This window comes from Eimeria maxima, genomic scaffold, assembly GCF_000499605.1.
Source record: "Eimeria maxima Weybridge genomic scaffold, Emw_scaff256, whole genome shotgun sequence".
Taxonomy (NCBI): domain Eukaryota; phylum Apicomplexa; class Conoidasida; order Eucoccidiorida; family Eimeriidae; genus Eimeria; species Eimeria maxima.
In genome coordinates, this window is record NW_013565409.1 from 15,804 (window position 1) to 40,928 (window position 25,125).

At 50.4% G+C, this 25,125-nt stretch overlaps 4 protein-coding genes across 4 annotated transcripts; 3 read left to right on the top strand and 1 right to left on the bottom strand.

Moving 5' to 3' along the window:
• Positions 1-2,722: 2,722 nt before the first annotated feature.
• On the top strand, positions 2,723-3,908 carry EMWEY_00024710 (peroxidoxin 2, putative; the record flags this gene model as incomplete). The annotated part of the gene is made up of 4 exons (XM_013480946.1): positions 2,723-2,832; positions 3,006-3,132; positions 3,375-3,632; positions 3,732-3,908. The coding sequence occupies 4 exons, from the start codon at positions 2,723-2,725 to the stop codon at positions 3,906-3,908; spliced, it is 672 nt and encodes a 223-aa protein (XP_013336400.1).
• A 2,688-nt stretch (positions 3,909-6,596) lies between these two features.
• EMWEY_00024720 (hypothetical protein, conserved) lies at positions 6,597-9,227 on the top strand (the record flags this gene model as incomplete). The annotated part of the gene is made up of 7 exons (XM_013480947.1): positions 6,597-6,708; positions 6,910-7,101; positions 7,200-7,396; positions 7,560-7,757; positions 8,255-8,575; positions 8,716-8,893; positions 9,016-9,227. The coding sequence occupies 7 exons, from the start codon at positions 6,597-6,599 to the stop codon at positions 9,225-9,227; spliced, it is 1,410 nt and encodes a 469-aa protein (XP_013336401.1).
• A 1,220-nt stretch (positions 9,228-10,447) lies between these two features.
• On the bottom strand, positions 10,448-14,247 carry EMWEY_00024730 (Chromosome III, complete sequence, related; the record flags this gene model as incomplete). Its single annotated transcript, XM_013480948.1, has 10 exons — positions 10,448-10,464; positions 10,635-10,938; positions 11,071-11,236; positions 11,485-11,623; positions 11,774-12,435; positions 12,799-12,912; positions 13,197-13,351; positions 13,451-13,521; positions 13,629-13,765; positions 13,985-14,247. The coding sequence occupies 10 exons, from the start codon at positions 14,245-14,247 to the stop codon at positions 10,448-10,450; spliced, it is 2,028 nt and encodes a 675-aa protein (XP_013336402.1).
• A 5,312-nt stretch (positions 14,248-19,559) lies between these two features.
• On the top strand, positions 19,560-24,924 carry EMWEY_00024740 (hypothetical protein; the record flags this gene model as incomplete). The annotated part of the gene is made up of 3 exons (XM_013480949.1): positions 19,560-20,839; positions 21,981-22,797; positions 23,578-24,924. Coding segments are annotated over 3 exons (3,444 nt in total), but the record flags the coding sequence as incomplete, so codon positions are not given.
• Between the last annotated feature and the right edge of the window lie 201 nt (positions 24,925-25,125).

Sequence of the window (25,125 nt, forward strand, 5' to 3'; positions counted from 1 at the left end):
GTGTTGCTACTAGCACCCTAAAGTTAATTCCGTATAAACGTAAATGGCTTAATTCAACACCCGCAACCACAAGTAAAGGTGAAAAAATTAAGCTGATTGACCTTCACTTCCTGGCTGGTAACGATTTCAAACGGGAGATGGGATGCCAACGGCTAATCGCTTCGCTTGTTGCGAGTGAAAACTTAACAAGGACATCCCTATGTGATTGCACTTGAAAATTTCTGGTGCAATTTAATCTAATGGTGGCTTGTTCCGACGGCAACAAGGGTTACTGGCGCACATTTCTGCTTGTTCACCGTTCCAACAACAAGATGGGTCTCACGCTGTACATCCGCTTATTCACAGTTCCGCAAATGAGCTGAGTTTCACGCTGTAATGTGTAGCATACTCTAGCGAGGTCGTAAAAGGCGTCATAATGTGCACGCAATCTGGAAACCATGGGCTTAGTGAGATGACAAAAACTGCGTACAGTGGTACCTCGTGCTCAAAAGGTAGCGTGCACAAAAATGCGGATTACGCCATAAGTATATAAACACTTTGACGGCACTTTTGATTCTGCTGGCAACCTGCAAGCACGCAAAAGTCCTCAGAAGTTTTAGTGCACTCATCCAACAAGGCTCGGTTGTGTTTGCATATGGGGCTATTTCCGATATTTTTATTCCCCCTCCTGCGGATACAAATGGACTCTAGTGTATTAGAGTCTATGTAGATTTAGAGGGCTTTAAAGTTATTTATCAATGAGCCGTCTGAATAGGGGCACATCCGCCCATACTTGTGGCATCTAAGTGTCGTCTGCGCTTTGCATGATGCCTCATCTCCAGCGTTAGCCGCACCGTCAGTCCCCAAAAGTACTCGGGTGCACAGCGGTCTTAGCCTGATGGCCCTATTTCCTGTCTAAACTGGCTTGATATATTTTTCATAATATTAGTTGTACTAGAATAGATTGCCCTCTGGATGCATTTAGTGGCCCCAGCTGCGTTCCCCTAGCTGCCCACAAACGGCAAACAGAAAACCATTCATCGCGCCTTTCTTCCGGCCCATTAAGTGTAATATTCCCGCTTTCTTTGACATCTGTGAATTGTTTAATGGTTGTTTAAGACCTCAGCCACCTCCCGTTATGACTGACCAGCACAGCGTTGCAGGTTGCCTGCATGTAAAATTCGGGGGTAGTTCGGCGTTTTCCCTAGACCCTCTAGAATGCCAGCATTGATCGTATGGTGGAATCACCATGTTGAGGGTAAGTCGTCGATGTAAACCAGCAAGGGCATAAATCATACGAGAAAGGGCAGAACTACCGCAGGCTATAGGGGAAGTACAAGTTAACTGCAGGCAAAAGGACCAAATAGGGGCGGTGGCTCAGATGAGGGAGATATATTCCAGCAATGGTGGCGCGAGTTAGATGCTGGTGATAATGAATACAAGAGTGCTGTATTGTGTAGTGTGGGGGTACTGCTGCACTGCGTATTGCCAGGCAGCCCGTGATTGGCCCTCTTAGTTACTGGGGCTTCTCGGGTTTTCATCAATCCTAAGACTGTTGAAGGCTTGCAACTTAAGGGTCCGCAGGGCCGTACGTTCACCATAGCTAATGGTGAACGGTTGCGTTTTGATCGTGTAGTGAGAGGGTCAACCCAGTGATATGGAAGCGAGAGATTTTCTGGCAGTTTCCTATAAGGCCCTGTTCCGTAAGATATACTATTGGCTCTTGACTGGCTGACACATCATAAGGTTACTTGGTATTTTCAGTCTGACAGGATGCGAACCTATCTGGATGCCAAGTGGCGTGAGAGTGTGTACGTACACACAAAGGGATAGCATCCCCCTAAAGGCGGCTCAAAGGACACCCGCAGGGCTGGCATACAACCTACTGGCGAAGCGCGTAGTAGGCAGAGGTGGTAGTGCGTATATGTAGGCCACCGGTAGAGGCCCAATAATTTGTGGGCCACCGGTAGAGGCCCAATAACCTATGCGAAGGGGGCAGTAGTTATGCCCCGTGCAGCGACCAGGTGGGCGACGTGGAGCCCACCCCACTAACCCGGAACTGTGGAACTCCCCACACAGACGAGAAAGAGGCATATAGAAGAGTGGTAGAGACCCAGGGAGATGGGAACTCCTCTATCTACGGTAGCGAGCCACGGCCGGAATGGGGGGAGGTTGTAGTGCAAAGGCATTATAGTCGTTCACCCTGTGATGAATCTAGAGGCTGTATCCGCGCAAATAAACCGTATAAAATACCACTTCAGACATATCAGAGCATCTATGCATGAAATACGGACACGTGGCTACGACCTCTGACTGCTCATCGCGGGGCTGGCTGGGACACCGAGGCACTGACACATCGTCAGCGGGTCGGGGAGAGACATATCTATTTTGGTTCTCCTTTTCGCATAGTAAAAATTAAGCGAGTTGTGATTTGGTATATTAAGCTCAATTAGGGTTGTTTTAAGGGTAGAATAGGGATCTGTGCTTAACAGCTTAAGTGCACCATATAGTTAGGCCAGTTGACTCCCGTAGTCACTGCCGAGTGCGAGCTGTGTACTTCAAAGCCCACCGTCTGCATTAGACATCATCTCCATACACTGTGAGCGTCGTGCCATTACTGTTGCAATTTGGCACAGTGAGAAACTGAACAAAGTCACTGAAGGAGCTTTTCTCCCATTCGTGTAACCTGTTGTGTGTCTGAAACCCATCTTGCTGCTCAACCGCGGGGGGCCGAGCGTAGAAAATGCCTCTGAACTTAGGAGACACTTTCCCTAACTTTGACGCTGATGCGTTGGGGATTGAAAAGTTCAATCTCTACGACTATTTGGGCGACAGCTGGGGCATTATGTTCAGGTAAACCTCCCGAAGGCGTACCAACTCCCAGCGGGAGCAGGTGGTGTGTGTGGGACGATTACAAATTACCTCGTATCCTAGCTGAAGGGGCACTTAGAGTTGTAGAATCTATTACTAATCACATTAAAACGTTGGTTGAGATGCAAGTGTGGGGAGAACGTGCGTGTCTGCAGCCACCCCAATGACTTCACCCCCGTCTGCACGACGGAGCTCGCAGAGGCCGCCAGGCTTTACAAAAACTTCAGGGACAAAAACTGCAAACTTGTCGGCTTCTCGTGTAATGATATGAACAGCCATAAGGTGAGTATGATGGGGCATCTAGAATGAGAAACTACAGATAGGGTACACACCGGTCTGGGTCAATTCTTGGGAGCACTTCCCGTTTGTTTCCCTCGTCTAGGCAGTGGACTCTAACGCAGTTTGCCCTATTGTGGATCTTTAGTAATGTATTTGGATGCCACAGTACCCTTTTGGCTGTCCTTATCAAATGCGAAGGACGCATGAGTGCTCACATTGCGTCTGTACTGCATATTGCTGCTCAGGAGTGGGCTAAGGACATCATGTCGTATGGGGGATCCTGTGGGGATTTGCCATACCCATTAGTTTGTGATCCAGATCGCAAGCTGGCATCCTCCTTGGGTATCATGGATCCAGCAGAAAAGGATAAGGCAGGGTTGCCACTGACTTGCCGCTCCGTGTTTTTTATCAACCCGCAAAAGAAGCTGGCAGCCTCTATCCTCTACCCGGCAACTACAGGCAGGAGCTTCAAGGAGATCCTCAGAGTCCTGGATTCCCTGCAGGTAAACTGGACGACTAAGTGCAACTTTTCACTCCATCAGTTATTACTGGTACTGGTGGCATCAGGCCTGTACGTGCAGTGTCTTGCGATGCATATGCAGCTGACTGAGAAGTATCCCGTCGCAACCCCTGTCGAGTGGATCCCGGGAGGCACTTGCTGCGTTGTGCCAACCCTGTCGGAGGAGGAGGCGAAGACTAAGCTCCCGAAGGGCCACCAGGTGCAAAATTTGCCGTCAGGCAAGGCATACCTGAGGCTCACCCCAGACCCGTCGAGCTAGGCTGTCAGGACCAGCGCATTCTGTCTTTCCTCACGGAAGTATCTGTGTTGACAGACGGAATTTGGCTCTGTCGCTTCCCTGTTAACGCGGTCGATAAACTGCCAGCGTGCATCAGCTGACCCATGTTTCGTACCACAGGGACCTGTAATATATAGGAAAACATCGGAGCTTGCGGAGTAAGTGTAGACAGCGACAGCTATGATTCTAGGGTGACAGACTTTAGCATATCATTTCAGTGGCCATGAACCCAGATACTAGAGGTAGCTCTCCGCAGAAAGCGATGATTGTATTCCATCGTTGCCTCCCACCCCATTGATGGGGATTCGATGATGCCCTCCTCAAACGTAACCGGTGTAAGTTTTCTGCACTGAACTCGGGGACCCGTTGCATTGCAGAATTGAACTTCGAAACCACTACTCAACGACGAGGTTTTACGCCAACAAACTGTGCCCATCATCGTTCCAAGGGGAAGCTGGGAGGATGGTTGTATTTGCTACATACCCAGCGCTACCGTGTTCTTTGGCGCCTTCCCGTGCCTTGCTCTCTCCATTGGAACCCTACCAACTAGTGATCCAACCCGACGAGGGGCGCAACAGCCCGGTGGACAGCCTATCTTGGTGTGTGATTTGCCCTATGTCGTGCAGATGCACTTTGGCTTGCGTGCATACTGCCAACTAAGTGGCAAACAAGGGTTCATTGACTGTTAGCAGTATTCGTGCTTGCATGAGAGGGGGTTGGCTGTGTCTGCATAAAGGGTTGTCTTAAAGCGCCATTTGTAGCAGGCTGCGTTGCGGCTCATTTCTGGAGGCCTTCTCTTGCTGTGCCCCAACCCTTTGAGGCGCTGCCTTTTAGACATCTGGTAACTGGAGAAAAGGCTAGCTGCTTTGGGGGAAATCTGGTAGTAATACATTGGGCTTTGTTCCAGCTCGCGGTGGCCACGTTCAAAGATCTAGGGCCCTTGCTGCAAATAGGTTGCCAGATGGAAGCTGAGTTATATTTGACGGAGGATAAATGCCTTTCTTCAATTGCTCCTAGCTATGTTCTTAGGATTTTAAATGGACCCAACTGTTCAGGAATTCGGTGGTTACAAGGGTGACACGACCGAGTGCACCTGCTGTCCGTCGTGTCCAGCGTCACGCTTTCGTTGTTTTGGCGTCTAAAATACTACTTCCATATCCGTAGAGTAATATCAAATGAATGCAAAACCCTCTGGTGGGGCTGGAAAAGGCGGTGCATTCTTGAGTCCCAGCAAATACCTTCTTTTGTCGGCGGGCAGAGGGCCTTTTTCTGGGCCCATTGCATACAGAGCATTGCGCAACAGCTAGATAATCAAATGGCCGCTCCGCATGCATTAAAACATGTTCTGTAAATATATAACCATGCCAAAAGGTGTGAGAAAAGGTCAAAGACACGGGAGGAGACTGGTGAAATAGCTTGCTGGTGGCAAAATAACAATATTGCGACATCGCTTGCAGAGGCAAGTTGAAACCAAAGCTTCTAATGCGCATTAACGCCCTAGAAGTATACATTAAATTTCACGCGTTTCCAGCTCTGCACATACCAACAAATGTGTCTGAGATCCATGCGATAAATGCAGAGATATAGAGACCTCGTCGAAAACGAACCAGCTAGCAGTAAACGGAATGAACAATATTCAAAATCAATCCAAACAGGAATGGTCCCACTAGTCGAAGTGCATGGGAATTGTACGCTCATAATCCCTGCAGCTGAGGCACAAACAGCAGTCGGATTAGGTTAGTGTAATTGAGCACGGGCAACTTCCATTATGGATAGTTTTCCAGTCGAAGCTGAGATATTTGCACATATCCAACATACAGAGATCACAAACGGTAGTAAAACGGGCCGATATATTATGTTGTCGGAAAAGCCGTCTTCTCATTTGAGGAAATCTGTGTGCTAGGGAAAAGCAAATTGGTTAGGTGCTAGTGCGTTTAGGTGGTCGGCACTAAACTGCGAACAGCATTGCGCTATACTTGCTCTTCAGATATAAAAGATGATTCACAACCAGACCCTTTAACTTAACTCCAGCGGTCATCATCGTAAGTAGCCCACGAGGAGACGACAGACCGCCTGTGGCCACCGGTTGACCGAGCCCACCACGTTAGCAGCAACATACGTATAGTGGCCCCAAACGGGATGTTGGCGCTTTTAGGTCTAATAAAGGTAGTTTTAGGAACACGTCTTATTGCAAACTCCCCAAGGGCTTCTCAACGGGACGCCCGTGCGTCGAATGCAACCTATTCAAGATCGAGACTTGGGACAGGCGCCGTGCGCACATCATTGTTTTCTCCCATTCCTGGTGGTTTTGTGGCGCCTCAAGTACAAATTAGCCAATCATCAGTAAAATGTGCTGTAAATGTACCATATGAATGGGGTATGGATGCGCGAATGGGAAGCACCAAGGTCGGGGAACATCGAGCCCAGATGAACTAGGCATGAACCACTGTCCAATTATCTGCTTCTGCAGCGGACCTTCAACTTTTCGTCATCTTGTTTGTTTCAATTCTTTCTGGGGGCTTCGGCGGTGCACTGCTGTGCGTTGATTTTGTGCTTTGCTCTGTGCGGTCATCCTCAATTCCTGCTGATTATAGTTCCAGCACACTTTTACATAGTTGGGCCTCCACTGTCGTCAAGTTGTCTTATGTGTATGACTGTAGTTGAGTAGAGATGATCTCCGTAGGTGCTGTGTCTTACGGACTTCTTCTGCTGAGCGTTAGCGGCCTAACAGATGCATTTTTTGCTGCTGCGCAACAGCTCCAGCGGCAGCATCCGCAATTCGGTAAGCTTAGCAAACTACTGCACTTGCTGTATACCTGACAGATGCATAAATAGGGCAATACCAATTAGGTAAGAACTGGCATTACTAAGCATTCCAATAGCCAACTGGCCGCGGAAGGTAGGTCTGCAGGGCCCAAACCTGCGTGCTTCTCCGTGGATGTGGCTGTTTTATCCTTTGGGCTGCATTGCGGGTGTGTGTGAGCCGTTGCCTGGAATACAGGTAAGTGCACAGCAGAGGACTTCATCAGAGGTGCGGACTCGAGTTCTCCCAGTTTCCTTCAAGAGGAAACACCTTCGTCCTCTTCGGATGAGGAGTGCATGCAGTTACTGTCGGAGCAAGACAGCATCTTTGCTTCTGGGCTAGCCGATGCGGCGGCTGAAGACGAGTATGATAGTAGGCCAAATGTGAGGGGCAAGTGTGGTCATCTTCTGGTTGCGGGTGATAACGTTTGCCGACCGTACTAGGTGCAGGTGCCTGGGTTTGTCATGCAGGTGAGCATACCACGGATTCCTTAACAGCAGAGGAGGCCGTTGCTTTAGCGACACAATTTCTTCAACGAAGACGTGCAGCTGGTGCTGCTGTTGAACTGAAAGCCATGAAGAAGAGCATGGCGCTGTTAAGCAATGCAGCAAAAGACTCGACTGTCTTCGTTTTGGGGTTGGGAATTCATTTGCATTCTATTGCGAAGGTCAGGGCCTAGAGGAAAGTATGCTGCAGACCAGGCTGCAACTGCCCTTTAATTCCGTACCACTCTGTTTCTGCGCCACCACCTATGATTGTTGTTGCGCTGCCACCATTCATTGGAGCCACCCGTGGGGACGCTGACTTTTGCGGATCGTTTTGCGTTGCAGATGGCTAAGAATGTTATTGTTGTGGAAACTGACTACAGCTTTTGCAGGGAGTTTCTTGGTTCGAAGTCAGGAGAGTGCGTCATGCAGCAAAATGTGCACATATACTGTCCGCAGCCTGCCTCCTCTAGGCCGAAGAATGGAGCGGAGGCAAATGAGGCGAAAGAATCATTTGATGCCGCTGAGGATCTTACTGACGATGTGAGAAGGGGCGAAAGCCATATGCTCTAAACCTAACATAGCTGGGTTAGCTGCTCGCTTGGGTCTGCTGTAGTTGCTTCTCCGCACCCAGAGCTGTTGTTGTGCAAACTGCATGCAGGGCTCTAATATGTTGCAGCATGTTGTTCACAGCTCATGAAACAACAGTTTGGGGATGTGCCAGCCAGCACTTTGGTCGTACTGGGAAGTTTTGCTGTGACGAAGCTGCTGCTGATGGAAAGGTTTCTGGACCAGTCTAGTGTTATCTTGGCGCGCAGCCGCATTTCTGCTGAAGGCCTAAAAGCCATTTCGAGCTCGTTCAGGGTGCTTGCATCCTTTGAACCAGACCACCGCTCCTCATCGCATTCTGTTAGTTAGAAGACACAGTAGTCCACGTTGCCTATTGCGGTGGATTCTGCATGCTTGACTGGCTATGTAAAGAGTAAACGGAAGGAGCAAGCTGCGTGATACGACGTGCTTCTAATGGGTGTGCGTTTTAGGTTGAGTCCTTTGTGCTCCTACAACGGCTGTTTACTCCACCTGTGCACAGATATAAATGGATGAATTATGCAACAGAAAAGTGGGAGCTGCGGGACAACACGGCGCCGCTAACGCTTTGGAGTACAGTCTACGAGGCAGTGCAGCCGATCGCCACCGATGAAAGTGTCAATCCGTGGAAACGCAAAGCCTTACTGACATACTTGGATGTGCATGCGGATGCAGCAGCGACAGGTTCTGATGAGGAGTGGAAGAATATTACATCCGCTTTAGAGTCTATTCTGAATATTGCTGGCAAGGGAGAGAGAGCTGACAGTGTGCTTGTGAGTCACGCATCATCACGCATTCGCATCCATGTGGGCTGACTTAGGGATCAGCAAGATGCATGAAACCAGCTGTGTTGGAGGTATAAAATAAGCCGCCTTTGTGCGTATACTGTACGCTTTACCACGTCGCTTTTCAGGAGCAGGCGAGGGAATCTGCCCTCCGTTTGGCTTGGAATGTTGCGAGCATCTCTGGACTAGAAGCGTACTTTCAACTTATGCTGGATACCCTCTCAACCATTCAAAGCGAAGGCAGAATTTTAATTCACGCGGTAATTTGTCACTTAGTTGCCGAGACAGGACGTCTTACCGCATCCTGTAAGTTCCTCGTAAAATTCGAATGAGACAGCCGAGTAGAGCCAAACTTTCCCGTCGTCTAGCCGTTCCCTGCGGAAGGAAAAAATTGCAATGACATTTGCTTTTGCTCGCTTATGCCTCAGCGAACATTTTGGACAAAGTGAAGGACGCAGTCGAAGAGGCCTGCGAGTTGGCTGAGGAGAACCCACAACTTCTCCTACCGGCCCTGCGTCTCATCCTTGGAGGAATGTACCGTGAAGAGAGCATGGTTGACTGCTTGCGAATTCTCGTGAATTTGAAGCAGGGCATTTCCGATACTGACGTCTCCGCACTTGTGGAAGAAGCGGGAAAATAAATAAGAGACCGGCTTGGAAGGCTTCCGGCCCCGTCCATCCCGAAAGAATTCGGGCAAATTAGTGGGACATTGAACTCGCTTTTGAAGCAGCACTTACGAAGCTGTCCATTGTAGGTAGTTTGTGGGTGTGAACCACACGGCATGATTCCGCTAGCATAAAGCCATGCTTTCACTAAAGGCCCTAGTTGATCATTGCTTCCAGAAGAGACATGAGTGGGAAAGATATGCAGGTGTTTATACTGCCCGAAATGCACCGCGCGTCCAGCCAATGGCGGTTGTGCCATGTAGCAGCGCATTGTATTCAGCTTTTAACTCCTGCTGCAGCAGCATCGTTTGACATTCATTCCCGTACGGGCATCGTCGGCCGGACGTGCTTACCGCCAATGGGCTGTTGAATACTGCCCTAACGCATTTGTTTTCGAGACCGTGGACTGCTACAGTGGTCTCCTCGAAGGAAGGAGGGTCATGTGAGGAGGGGCTTCACTGAATCATTCAAAAAATGAAGGATACCTTTTGTTTTCTATGCATCTCTGTTATGACGCGCCCCATCCACATATTATATAAACCCAGGAATTTATTATTAGTTTGAGTGGGTACACTCACAACAGACTCCGCTCTTGCAAAGACCTGTGCCCTCTCGTCGGCGGTAGAGAGCATGGATTTCCTTGTAGGGATACAGCACTCTGTTCGGGCGGTTGGAAGAGTCCAGTTGACCAAAAGCTAAGTAACGCTATCAGCTGTGAGTAGCCATGATATAATCAGGCAGAATGATAAAGCACTGGGGAGTGATTGTTCGAACTTTCTTTATGAAAAGCAGTAAATGCTGGCCTCACAGATGCACACGCCTCCGATCACTCCGTCACAGTTATGGAGAAAAGCTCGAAGGACCTTAATCGGTAGGCGTGCCAACCACTTGCAACATCGGCCCCAAAAGTCCAAGGCAAAATGCTAGAGTGTACCATATTTACACGGCCAATATACCTACGTACTGTCCGCAGTGCAGCTAAGACACACAGCTACGGTCAGTTGGACAAACATAACACTGTGTGGGGTAAACAAACAGAGCAGCAAAATCCACCCCCAGACATGGTGTATGAAGGGAGACGCCGCACTCAACCGTCGCCTGTTTCAGCAGGTACTCAACTGAACTTCCTGTAAGCCTCTAGAACGGCTCTGCAGCAGCTCGCAATGCGCACACACCGAGATGCGTCTGATTTGTGCTAAGCCAAGGAATCTGCTCTGGGGAGTACACAGCAAAAAAACACGAAATGACAAGAACAACGGCCAACCTAATAGAAATCAATGAGATGATAAACATGATTTGCGTGATTTGTGTGCAGCGAATTCACCTGCCAGGAATCAGGTATGTTCCTGAAGAGGTGGCGATAGCAATCTCTGCACATGAACTGATATACCACGGCCAGACTTGCGGAAGTTCAATGGGCTGCCCTAGCTGCATTCCCAAAGAATGAGGGCCGTGGCAGCCTCCAGAATATTCCGTTATTGTGGGCATTATGGGGGCGGGTTGCCCTACAACCCTTTCCAAGCACTCATTAACGGATTCGGAGTAGTTGTTGACAATAGAGAGTGCGAACGATCCGTCAGATCCAAAAAGCTTGGTCAAAATGAACACAGACTCGTTGTAAGAGCTGACGATGCACTGGTCGGCAAAGCGTCTGAACCCGACAGATTTCCTGAGCTTAGAGTTATCCTGCAACAATAACAGAGACGGAGGTGGACAAATCGCGTCCCTGCAGGCATTATGCCAATGACTAAGGCTTTCCACTTGATAAACAAGCAGGCATACAACCCCAGTGCCAACAAATGATGAAGATAATCCCACCTTTAGAGAAAAGAACGCTTGCGCTACGTCCCATATTGCCCACGCAAGCGCCGGTGTCAGTCCAGGATAGAGGTTACGGTACTGCCATATTAGGCGGTCAAGGTGCAACAGCTTTCGGCGGGCCGTCGATATTGATTCCAAAAATCGACACCAGTGGGCGACGAGCCTGAGAAAAAGAAAACTGAGTTGTTGATGCTACACCTCTCGAATGGTCGAACGCTCCCATGGGTGATGAAGAATAAGTGCAAAAAATGGCAACCAAATAAACTATTCTACTTGAAACAAAAGGGTAAATACAATATTTGTACCCACATGACCATCCATCCCTAACCCTAAATTCAAACCCTAGCACCTAAACCTGTGTATGCAAAGACAACACGTGACGCGGCGCCTTCATAAAGCAGAGTCTCTCACCAGTGCGTGTGGAATGTCAGTTTGATAATGGAGTCGACTACGCGTCTTTCCCTCTTGTCCAACAGATGCCACTTTTTCTTCATAATATGCATCAGTTCGTGCACTTCGAGCTGCTGCAGCAACTGCTGAGCTCCTGCATCTGCGTAAACCGTGCAGTTGAACACCGTCAGACCCGGCAGCCAGATGATCCGCACACACAACGCACACATCCAGCCCGTTACGTTCTCCAGCAGATGGAAGCGCGTATGCCGCTGTATTTTCGTCAAGCATCGTCAAAACATAGTCTCACCTGTGTCGTAATTGTTATTACTCGTATCATGGCTGGCTCCATCTGAGCCTTCGACGGTACTCGACAAGCTGTTTGCCGGGGAATGCAAGTCGTCACGGAGGTTAGATTCGGGATTGTCTAAACTGTTGGCAACGCCTTCAAGTAAACTTTCCACAGCAAGGGCCCGCTGCCGCTGGCTGTTTGTCCACAGCGTCCGGCAAAAGCAGCAGCAGCCACTCTGAGGGGCCTGCAGCAACTGCGATGCAATTTCAGCCGATGTCAAGCCGCTTGTTTTGCTGAAAAAAGGCGACGTCAAGCAGGCACCAGCTGCCCCAGAAGCACCGACTGAAGCAGCGCTTGGCCCTTCTCCCAGCGGGGTGCCTTCCCGCAACTCAGCCAACAACAGCCGCGCCCAAATTGTCTGAAGGCTCATGCTTGTTGGGGCCTCTACTGGAATCTGCCTGTCTCCATCTTGTCCGGCTGGACCCCGTGCAGTTTCAGGGTACATCCTCTGCTGCGCCAACGGCTGTATCCAGGTGTCAGGCGCTCTTTCGTCTGGAATGGGGGACTCGGAGGTGCTCCTGCTGCACTGCATGAACCCCTGCACCTCAGGCACAGCCGCTTCCTGCGCAGTTTTCAGAAGCGCCCCGTCAAACAATTCCTCCGTTCCTGTCTCATTCACGCTGTTCACAATTACGGCAACGAGCAGAAGGAGGCCAAAAAGAGACCATGCAGGAGATCACGATCGCCCTACCGGGCAACCGGCTAGACTCCCAAAGCCTGTTCAGCTTCTGTGGCTGCGCTGGAGCAGCAGCGTGTGTAATAGGCTGCTGCTTCTAAGGGATACTGCTGATGCTGCAGGTTCTGTCGTGGGCGACGAGAGATAGCACTCACTGTACATAAACAACGCCGAAGCGGCACCGGGGGCAGCGGAAGCCTCGCGAGAAATCAACTGGAGAAGTACACCTGAGAACCCTCAGCCCACAGATGCTTCTACACTCGCACACCGAGCTACCATGCACACAGAACTTCCGCTGTAACCTCACCGTTCGCACATACACTTGAAGTCCTTTGCGCCTTCAAGCAGTTGTCGCCGGTGTGCGGTGCTGCGAAGCATGTCATCTTCTGACAAGTATGTCAGCGTCACTTCATCTCCCGCTCTGCATGCAGGTCCAGACAGCCTCCAAAACATATCTATATATTCATGCATACAAAACCACGGCAGCTGAAGCATAAACCCTAAACCCTGTGCCCGTAATCCCAGAATGCGCAATTCACCCGCACGCCGTGTTCCTGAGCCTCACTGGCCCGTACCCGAAAGCTAGCCCTATCTGAGAAAGGCCTGCTGCTTGAATGCGTGGTAAATTACACAAGAGCATATCGAACAAGTTGCTTGCATTGGTATGTGCTGCTATAATTCCCGCCCCCCCTCCCGGTACCGCACCGAATAGTTGTTCGCGGGAAGAAGCGGAAGTTGGAGTCATTGTCTGTGCACCAGAGGGCGTTGGGAAGACATGAGTGAGAACAGAAAGAGGGCATAAAATAAATCGCGTAGCCTTCAGGCGACTGGTGGTGCTCAAAACAGTTGTGCAGCCACACCTGCGCAGCACAAGCACGACGCGTGTCAGTGTATGCCTTTGTTCGTACGTAGATACGATTTGCATCGTGCGCTCCATGCGTGGCTCTATGGAGACTCACTTGAATCATTATTTCCATGTCAATGTCCTCAACTATTCCACGGAGGCCCATAAAATCCACAAGAGTAACCGCTGCAAGTTGCAACATCACCCAGCGGAACGGGAGAAACAGCAATACTAGCACCAAGAAGAAGCATCAAGCGTAAAGCTAATATACCCTGGCCTCTAAGCTAATTTACCTTCAGTGCTAGGTTTCACCGCCTCAGGTATAAAGAGAATTCGGAGAAGGTCATACTGGCGGCTACTAATTGCCTGAAGGCCGTCAACTGGCTTATCTCTCCCCTCCACCAAAACTGAATTCACGGCGCACCAGTACCTGTACAAGTATAGGACAGACCTATGCAATTTGTTATTTGTGCCTCAAGCTGCAGAACCAATGAGAGGCATTCACATAGGGCGGCGTAGCAGCAGATGCTGCAGCAGCAAACAAGTGGCTTTCACATATCGCAGCTCCAGCCCAGTGTGGTTGCAAAAGCAATAACGGCAGCACGTGAAGCGGATGCGAGAAAACTCCTTCGGCCGCTTTGGAGCTTACCAAATTGCCGGATGTGTGAAGCCTTGCCGCTCGCATAGTTGCATCAACTTGGTGCATGCATGGTTTTCGGGGTCAAGGCGGACTGCATGCAGTGGAGGCTCTTGAAGAATGAGTTCGCCAACTTCAAAGCCCCGAGTGGCACGCAGCGTACGGCCCTTAACTGGGTCAAGCGTACATAGAAGCTTGCCTTGGTGATGTTCACTGCAATAGTTGTTTATGAGGACTGTTGACTCCTCTGCAGACGGCAGCGAATGCCGGACCATCGTCTTCTTTCCGCCTGCTCCTCTTTACATACACTTCATGACAGTCGAAAAGCAAAGTCTATCAGTCGCAGATGTACCCAAGGCTTCAATTTCTACACACTATGCCTCAACACCCAGTGCAGCGAGCAAGTAACGACTAGCCATGGGAGGCAGCGGGCAGGGAGGAGGGTCTTCTCGGAGCCGTTACATGGGGCTACGAATACTTCAATACTTCTCAGATAATTGATGCTGAAGCAGCCAACGACAATTTCGACACCACCACAGCGCCTAGCAGTATGTGGGGCTGGCTGACTGCCATCGGCAGGCCATCTCAGGAAGATGGGTCCCTGGCAACTGCCCCAGATGCGTGTCTGTTGTTCGTAGTATTATTTTTCATGGCATTTACGCCGAGTGGTAGTTTAAGACACTGCTTAGTGAGCAGAATCCGTTCAGAGGGAGGTGTGGGCGCCCCCCTGGGTGACTAGCGTCGCTACCGCCTACCCGCGCTAATGAACTGCCCGTCATTATTTTCCAAATTATGCATTGGCACCTGCCGGTGTGAACGCGCTGGGTTACTATATACCACTGAAGCGGGGTCCCGTCGCAAGAGCACGCAGACTGTTGCAGTCTCCTCGTTGAAATGGCGACGCCACATGCATGGATGCGAAGAGGTTTGGTGCTGATTTTCTCGGGGCCTCCAGGGTCTGGAAAAGGGACTTACGGGAAGATCCTAGCGAGACGGTGGGGAGCACGTCACATGTCTATGGGCGATGTGATCCGGGCAAAACTCGCTGCCTTCTCGTGTGCTGCATCGGAGGATGATTTACGAGACGTTGACTATCTCGGTCAGAGCGAAGGCACCTTCCAAGTTAATAGATGCCACGTAGAAAAGGGGATTTTAATTCAAGATTCCGTAGCCTCTGAGATGTGCAGACAGCATATAATCAATTCTGCACGGCAGACGTCGTGGATCCTCGACGGGTTCCCCCGAACTATACAACAGGCGGAAGCTCTTCGCAGCTTTGCGCCTCCCCATGCATGCATTAATTTTCATCTTCCAGCAAATATCCTTCTAAGCAAGCTCTTGGGAAGGAGAATATGCACAACTTGCGGGGGAAATTTCAACGTCGCTGACATTTACCACCCACCTTTCCAGCTGCCTGCCATTTTGCCAAAAACAGAATGCGTGCATTGCGGGGGAAAGCCACCGCTAACTAAACGCAGTGATGACACAAAGGAAAGCATCCAGCGGAGGCTTGATTTGCATGAGCAACTCACCACACCCATGCTAAAAAAATACGACGCCGAAGGCTTGCTGTTGAATTTTGAAGTTGTAAAGGGCATTGATGACATTCCGCGACTTGAAGAGACAATTATCTCATTTCTGCGCAGGAAATATAAATTGCAATGGCCTGGGGTTCATTAGCGATGACGTGGATCTGTGGTGACGATTTCCGAAATTTGCCGTTGCACATTCGTTCTTTTGTTTTTTACCTCATTGTTTCTAGAAACCCATACGACTTTCGCAAAATCTTCCCAGGAATGCCGGCTTGTCTTTTTTTTTGTAACTCGCTGTTTCAAGGCGGTTGAAAACGTCTTCTGACTCTTAGCGGGCTGTACGTGCAGATCGTGTTCCCGGACCGTTGGCGATCTGCCGTACAGCCCGCTGAGCGTCAGAAGACGTTTTCAACCGCAATATCCACCGGGAAGCATGCTCCGTGGGATATCGTTTTGTGAATTGACGTGTTATTGTTCGAAAATGCATATTTTGTCGCTGGTGCTCGCTGGCCTTCCCCTTGCTGTTGCAAGTGCTTTTGAAATTCCTCAGCGACCCGGCAAAATCCGTTCGGCTTACGAGGAGAGCATTCACCACTTGATGGAGAATGAAGGGGTGCATAGCAGATTTGCGTTACCGGACTTGACCGGACGCAACGGAAGAGAAGAGCCGAAGCGTACGCAACCTGAGCCCTTCACGACCAGTACTTACGCTGCCAATGCTCACTATTATTGAAGCTTCAGGGCCGACCATGCCGAAATTTGTAGAAAGTAAACGCCAGCCTAGCTTTGTTGCCTTCGTCATGCGTTGTTTAAGATTTCATCAGTTCCCAGGGAAGAGTACGACGACTTCAAAAGTTCTGTAAGGGCTGCACGGGAAGCTCTGAGCGTCTGTCCTGTTACGACATATCCGCAGGTCCAAGCCGTCAAAAAATTGCTGAAACCCGAGAGCGTGAATATGCTGAAACGGCTTTCATCTGCAATTGTAAACGAAACAGGGGGAGAAGCGGACATGCGCGGCTATGGTCTTTCTCCCAAATCGTCCAAGGTCAGTACATATTGTAAAGAAGTATGAGCACATCACACACCGTGTGCGCGAGCTTGTATGCGCGCGACTAAATAAACGCGCGAGAACTCCTTGATTTTAGACCATTGTGGACTCTGGCTCTCCAGTTCGCCAACTGTTGCCAGTTAGTCGAGAGCCCAGCACCACCAACCCCTCGTGGGTGGAGCAGTTCCCGTTAGTTTTCGCAACGACGCCTGTGCAAGAGCAGCAGCAGCTAGTGCAGCAGCAGCTACTACAGCAGAGACTCCAGCTGCAGCAGCCACAGCTCGCAGGCATTCCCCCCGTTTCCCGTGCGGGCTTCGACTACTTGCAGAGGATTCCCGTATCTCAGGTACTGTTCGTTTGATGAAGGGAACCTCTTCTCACTAACCTTTTACACGTAACTTGTGAGTATCATGTTCCGGTGAGGAACTCAACCTCAAGCAGATCGCCGCAGCTGCAAGTCAGCAGATGTCCCCTATGCAGTTGGCACCACCTGCTGTATATGCCGCTGAACCGTGAGTAGCAGGTTTTTTGTTTTGGGGGTTTATTTTGGTGCATGCAGCCACCATTCCAGACCTCTCGAGTTCAGGAGTCCCCGGCAATTCGCCGCATTGCAATGAAAACGTTTTGCATAGGATTCCTGTTGCAGCTAAGAGAGGCATTTTCTGTAACCTTGGTCCTTTGCAGTGTATATGCACAAGCACGCATGGCCTGTTGTTCACGCTTTCAGCATCAGGCGCGCTTTACGCCTATGGATTGAAAGAAAGCTGTAGATCCCTCGAACTGGAGTGTGGTGGGTAGAGGGGAGGTGCAGCTGGACCATAGACCCTAAACCCTAAGCTGCTATACGCGTCTTTGACGCACCTTGACGAGCACTAGAGTTCAGTTTTGAGTTTGACGCTGTAGACGCATTTAAACATCCCGAGGTCCAGGGATTCATTCCCATCTGTGGTAGTCACAAATGCAGACGAATAAATCTGAGGCACCTGACGGCAACTGCATTGCATATCCCCTCTATTCCTGATTAACAATCTTTATAAAATTGTCGGGCCAATTCGGGTGTGTGTATTCATATTTGTGGATGTGCATGTACACGTTTTGCATGCGTCAGCTCGTCCTGCTAATTGTTTCTCCTACTTCTGTTTCCTTATTCTCTTCAGACTCATCTTGTTTTTTTTCATTACTTGTTTCTTCTCTTGGGTGGTGTGTTCGTGGACTTTTTCAACTGCTCATTATCATGTGCCCTTCTTTTATCTGTTTTTCCTCTGTTACAGACTCCTGCGCATACTGGTATTCGCTGTTTGCACCTATTGCGAGGTGTCTCCTCTTCTCCAAATATCTGAGGGAAGATTCTGAACAAGACAATGAAGCAAAGCGCGACTTGGAGGAAATAAATACTTCTTGAGGTAATTGCGCCCCAAGAAACACAGAAGTACGTAAACTTGAAACAAGCACATTTTTTGTTCAGTCACTAGTTCACCATCAGCTTACTTGTTTCGACTTCGCACACTAAATGGATATAGGTACTTAAACAATTGGAAATTTTGTTACCAGTAGGAATTGCAATCATCATTTTGCAGCCTGGCTACTGTGTAACAGCTGGCTTTACGTTGACTATCTGGAGGAGTGAAGAGTAGGTAACCTGCTTTTGACTGCCGCTTACGTGGCTGCGGCTTCACCCTCGCTCTCCCCTCTCCGCTAGGTTAAATGGCGACGCCACAGTTATTTACGTGCACGCGTACGTGGGCTCTCCATATGACTTCGCTGTTGCGTAAGAAGAAACTGTCGGTTCCTGAAGCATTGCAACGTTTGAAAATACCCTACGAAATTCATTTGTCGAAAAAGGGAATTAAATGAGCCCATATTAACGCCCGAAGTTTTTCGTAGCCCACGATCTTACTCTGGTTTCTAACAATGCCAATATTGCCGGGGACATCATCAACTTTCCAACGAACCTGAGGAAGAAAAGAGTATACACGCCGCAAGTCGTTAGTTTAGTTGCATAGAGTTTTAACAAGAAAATGAACTTAATTTTGATGCGATGCAGCTATTTGGACTGTCTTTGCTTGTACGTTCCTTAAGGCATGAGCTGACACACACCATCATGCCCGCTCGCTCGCTCCGGGCACATACCTTAACGGCCAAGTTATGGGAGTTCAGCTGCTGCTGCTCAAACGCATACCATATAAATTTGTTAAACTGTAATCCAACGAAAGGAAAGAAATTTGGCTCTTTATATAATTATGTGTAGCTTGCCACTCTCGGAAAGTGGGGCTGTTGGTGCTGCCGACTCTACGTCTCTCGCGTTGCGGAAGGGCGCCACCGCTGTAAGCTCTTAATGACGACTTTCAGGCTTCTTTTGAGTTAATACCTTGAAATCACATTTAAAAAGGCTCCAGTGCCGATGTGGGGGTGTTCATGCATATGAGAAGAGAGATACCATTCCCAAGTGGTTTTGTCGGCAGACGCCCCTGTGGGAGGGCGGCGAAGCTGTCTGTGTGTCGTGGCCTTTGCGGTTTGAAGTCCCCCATGAAGACGAAGAGATCACTAGGAATAAAACCTCGAAACTCAAATTAAAAAGAAGCACGGAAAGAAACTCAATATGAGAAGGGCACAGACGCAACAAATACGACAGAGTGTTTCGCCAGCGCGACAGCGTTCCGTGAACAGAGTGTATCGGCTACTCCCGGTAGACCTGCAGTAGAACCAGTACAAACTTAAAGTGTCTATGCATCTCTCCGTGGCAGTCCTTCTTCTTCTCATGTATTTTCACCTGCATGCAACTGTGCCAACAGTATATACCGCCGACGTCCCCTTGGACGTCAAGAACCCGTTCGTTCCCTTGGCCTCAGCGATGGTTCAATAGCTGCCTTACTCCCATTCTTCCACCGCTTCTTTTTGTTGTTGGCACAGCTGCATCAGTTTCACCCATTGCTGCTGCGCGATTGGCTACCCGCTGCCGGCCTCTTTTCTCACTGCCATGTGGGGGGGGCATGGGGCAACACACGAGATGCCCTCTGAGTGTTTAACTGGCGGTGGTCATCGTAATGTGCTTTCGCTGCACACTGCCGTGTCTGGAAGCAGCGGCGGCAGCAGCACCAGCAGCCCCAGTCCACAACGGCACCAGGTCGCCTCCAATGCTGCTGGTTCCTCTTCCCGCATGGCGACGGCATACCGCTCATTCAAACAGTGGGTAGAGGCACTGCTCGTTACGGAGCTTAACCCCACAGTTAAACACATCTCCGCCTCAGGAGCGGTTCCAGCGACGGCAACAGCAGTAGCGGGGGCAGCAGCAGCTTCTGCAACAGGTAGCCCAACATCATCCACTAAAAATAAACGGGAAGGTAATAACCCCATATGCTCGGATTTTAGCCGCTCATGCTGCTCTTCTGCCACGCCCTTCAGCCGAGATGTTTCGCCTGACGTTTGGGGGCCCCTGAGGCGCCCTCAAGTGAGCTCTTCGTCGGGGGGCCCACCAGAAAGGGCCCTTCTTCCCGCTCTGGGCTCGCTGTCTGAGAACATCTTTTCGCACCGACCTGCACAGAGCCAGACGGGTCTCGCCTACCTGCCATCTCGATTGCCAGCTTCGGGTGTTCGTACACATGAAGAGAGGCCTTCTCAAGCGTTTAGTGGTTTGTGCGGGAAACACTTCGCCTCCAAAGATTCTTGTAAAGAACAAGAATTGCTTGGCGTGGACATCCACCCCGGGGTCTGCCCTCGTTCTTCTGTATGTACACCCAGCGATCAGGCTCTGCCTGACGCATCTCATTTTACACTTGGCGTAGACGCTTCAGCAGCACCCAACTCGCAGCCAACAGAGGGACGCCACCTGTCCCGGAGGGCTTCCCTCCGAGGCCCCTGCCTATGGGGTCCCCAGCCAGCCAGTGCAGGAGGCAGAAGGACCCCTCTCCGCAAGTCCACATTTATCCCTTTTGGTTCTTCTCGAGTTCGGTGGGAGGACGTGGAGGCAGAGAGTTCTTCCGGATGTCCTTTGGGGGCCCGCTGCGAGGGGCCTCCGGTGCCGGATGAAGCTGGAGTTGATGGTGCCGAGAGCTGCTGGAGAACAAAAGGCGGCCGCTGGCCCCAGCAGGGGCAGGTAGCGGATGCAGGGGGGACTTTGGGAACCATTGCGTGCATGCGGGTAGCAGCTGGAGGGGACGGTGCTGGTGCTGCTGCGTGCAAAGCTGCTTCTGTAGACGTGCCTTGCAGCTCGACGCGAAGTCCGCGGGGGCTGCCATCTGTTGAACGGCTTCTTTGGCGAATGAAAGGGACCTTCTCGTCGACCCTTCGGTGAACCTGCACGTTTATTCCGTTTCTGTTACTCTTGATTTTATGGTTTTCACCTCAATGCCGGTGCCGGTCGGCTTCTCAATGGAATCCAGGCTGCAATCAGCTGTTGGTCTGGTTTGTTGAGCCTGTTCTTCTTTCTATTGCCCCCCTGGCTGCTGAATACTTGTTTTTCCTCTCTCGTAACTCCCTCTTCTAAGTTGTTCTGCTTTGCAGCTCACTTCTTCCCTTGTCCCGCAGCTTGTTGCGTGCTCCACTATCGCGCTTTTGAGCATCCTTCGTAGTTGGCGTCGTTCATACGTTGTTGTCGTTGTTTGCTGTTATCGATGGAGACTTACTGTGGATGTTTCTCTTCGCCACATTTTCAGTCGCGACCACCTTTATTTTTCTACACCCTTTTATCACTCAGGGGACTTTTAATTGTTTTTAAGGTTCCCCTGTTCACACCATATGCTTACACAGTTTTCAGTCGCCCTGTTGTGCGAGTTCGCTCCCACATTAGCAGTTGTAACAGCGGCTGTGGTACTGCGAGTTTGTGCGGATGCTGCAAACTGTTACAATATATGAGAATTATACTGTAGCTGCTGCTCATATGACTGAATTTGCACAAGCTGAGCAACAGTTGCAGTAACATGGTAGGGTATTCATTGCTTGTCCAACAGCTGAAAAATCGCATTCATGTAATCACTTCAGCAGCAATTCGTGACTTTCTGTATGGACTGCATCTCCAAGAAGTTCAATACAGGAGCACAGATGATAGCGAAGCTGACATGAAATGATTACACAGAGGCTGGCAGTTCTTTGTTATTCAGTTTGTCTCATCATCTCTTAGCACTTAGTTTAGTTGATTACTGCTTATGGGTATGCGGAAGTCATGTATTCGTTTCTGGTGTTCGTAGCAGTGAATTTTTCCTTCAAAGGTGCTGCTATTTTTCTCGCCGCAACCTTCTTTGTTGCTGTTCTGAAAAAAATGTCTTGTTACTCGCACTGTCTTTGCTTCAGTTGCATATGATGACTCTTTTCTATGCTTTGCAGGAGACCAACAATGCAGGTTGTGCCCATCGTGTTGCATTCATTTTTTGTTAATGCTTCTGCTATTCAATTTCGTGAGCCTCATGTGCTGTTTAGAACTGCGGTTTTCAAGTGCAGCGTCGGACCTTAGTGGCATCCATTTCACTTTGTTTTGTCTTTTTTTCAGCAGCCGCACCAGCGGGGCTGACAGCCGCCTGCACTCCACTAACGCACATCGTACCAACTCTGCGGCGGTTTCCGGGGTGCCGCGCAGTGGTATTTGCAAAGAAGAAGGGTTTGTGCACGGTCTGAACAGCGTCATGAGTGTTCGCTTCAGCAACGCCAACAGCCGAAGTAGCACCAACGCCCACCCTCACGCCGACATCTACACCAACAGCACCAACAACAGCAACAGCAACAGCAACAGCAGCCACGTCACGAACACGCCGCACCATCACTTCTCGCTCATCTTTAGGGACGCCGAAGTGGAGACAGCCTATGGCGAGTTCTTGCGAAAGGCGCGGGCGAAACGCCTGGTGGTGGTGGGCATCCTGACAATTGTTTTGAATACCCTTTACGACTTACCCGAGTGGACTGCCATGTTCACCTCTCCGCTCATGGAGCAAAGCCCCTCTGGTACCCCGGAACCCATCACGGACGCTTCCAGCCTGCCAGCACCAACAGGTGCACCTGCAGCAGCAGCAGCATCTCCGCAGCATCAGTACCCGGGCAGCCTCTCCACGGGATTTTTGTTGGCTTTGGATGTCATTGAGGTCCTGCTGCAGGTTGTGCTGGCTTCTGCTGGCTACCTACCGCTGCTCAAGAGGCATACAGAACGTGCTGCTGTTTCTCTTATGTTATCTGCCTTCTTTCTCAGCTCCATTCGCCCCGCTACTCTTCTCCTCAAGACTAACCAAACAATTTCCCTGGCCCTCACTCCATACAAGGAGGTAACACATATATTTCCATTTACCCGCTAGAAACCTATGTCATACGTCTGTTATCATTTTGTATATACGTGCCTCATCCCCAATTGTATAATTGCACGGGATAAATGTACATATTGCGTGTAAGTGGATGAATTCGGACAGCTGTATATTGTCCATATCTGTGCAGATGCAGGTGTCATGTGTGCTCTTCGAAAGACGCTTATGTATTGCCACAAGGCAACCTCTGCCGTGTTGCCACAACAAATACCCATATTGATTTATGTAATATGCACATTACATGTATGTGCCCTTTGGTGGAACATACATGGTGATGTTGACCGGATTATGCACGGGTTCATACTGACGGTGCTGCAAGCCCTCTAATATTACAACAAGCTTGCCCAGCCTGTGTATCAGCCGTCGAAACTTTAGAGGCGTAGGGAGGCTGTTCGCCTGCGCAGTTTGGTGCCTTGTTTCGTTCTTTGCTGCTGTTGTATGCTCGGCGCATGCATACACGGCTACATGCAAACAGGCAGTTGGAAATTTTCGGTGCTCTGCTTACTTCTGATTCGCTCAGCATGGAAGACACAGCATTTTGGGGGCAATGCATGTGCCGCTTAGTGTGTTCTGTGTTTTTCGTGAGTGCATACATGCATGCAAGCACGAGATTTCGGGCCTTTGTATTTGCCGGTGTTGGTCTTCTAATGAGGGTATGGTTTGCATGAAAAGGAAACTGAACTGTTGGCAGCCGGCGCGAGGGTTTGGGGCTTTGGGCACCTGCGGATACTGCGGCGTGTGCAGGCGCTGTTGCTGTCTATTCAAGCCATCATGACATCAACATTTCTGCGGAGCATCGTGGGTAGCGTGTTGATAGACGCGGTGTGTCTGGTGCGGAGGCGCAAGCTGATGCACTACCACAAGTTGACGCTGCTGCTGCTGCTGCTGCTGCTGACAGCATGCACCGTAGGGGGCGTTCAGATGGGCTTTCCCTTCTCCTTCCTCGTGTTCCCCTGGACCGTGGGGCTGGCGAGTGGCATCGTCATTGGTGCCTCTTACGCGGGAGCGTACATGGCGGAGTTGATGCACCGGCGTGCGTTCCTGAGCGTTGCGGCGGTGTCTGCTAAACTACAGATCCTGCAGGAGGAGAGCACCAGCCAAAAGGCAACGGGGAAGAACATGCTGGAACAGCTTGTGGGGCTGGTAAAGCAAATGGGAGTCTCCCTCAGTGCCGTGGACCCCACGCCTCTCGACAAGACCGCCAAAGAAACCTTCCTGTACGCCTGCGCTGTACAGGCAAAATGCCTAGACGTCCTCACCAGCGGAAGAAACATGTATGCAGTAAACTGGCTAGCTCCCGAAGTACCGCCCGACGTTCAGCAGCTATATAGACAGTTCATTGAACCGTACATCAGGCAGGACTCCACAGCCATCCACACCCTCGACAACCAGCCAGTCCTATCCGCACCAACAACGCCCCACAATATTTCCTCTCAAATCAAACCTCTAACGCACGCCGCGTCGACTTGGACACCCCCTGCTGCTGCCTCCATAACGGCAACAGCAACAGCAATAGCAGCACCAACAGTACCTCAAACTACTGCAACACCCAGCCGGCCCTCAACGCAGGCTTCTCAGGCGAAATCTCAACCTCCAGGGTGCCCAGCATCTGCTTCCCCTTCACCGGCACCATCAGCAGCAGCAGTAGCACCGGCGGCGGAACCCTCTGGTGTTCCTGTGGCAGTGGCAGCCACAGCGTTTCGGCCGCTCTCTGTGCCTCTGCGCGAAGGGATCTGCTTGCCAGAAGTAGACCCTGAAGTCATCACCCCTCCCATACATTTGCGCGAAACAAACACGAACTCGTCTCTCAAAGCGCCTGCCGGTGAAACAACGGCCCCGCTCGCCCCAGAACGAGGAGTTCAAGCATCACAAATGGCGGTGCCTGCTCTTGTTGCTTGCGCAGTAGGAGGTGAAGCTGCAGCTGACACCTCAGCAAACGGAGACAGCCCGGACAAACAAAACAACCCCGAACTAATTCGTGACGTGGGAGGCTCTTCCCCTCAGTTGGAACGTGCTGCACCACACTTTGCCGCAACAGGAAAAGCAACAGCAGCAGCAGAAGCAAAAGCAGCGACAGATGCAAGGGCGCAGGTGCCTCCTCGCCCTCCGGGAGAGGGTGTACCTTGGGAATGGGCTTTTGCAGGTTCAGACTGGGTCGTAGACATGGCTTTGCAGCATCCGATGCTCGGCGGAGCTGCCGTTGCCATCGGCTCCGAGTGGACCGTCGATATGTTTGCCATAGACCAGGCAACTAACGGAAACGTAAGGCACCAAATATATATATATATATAT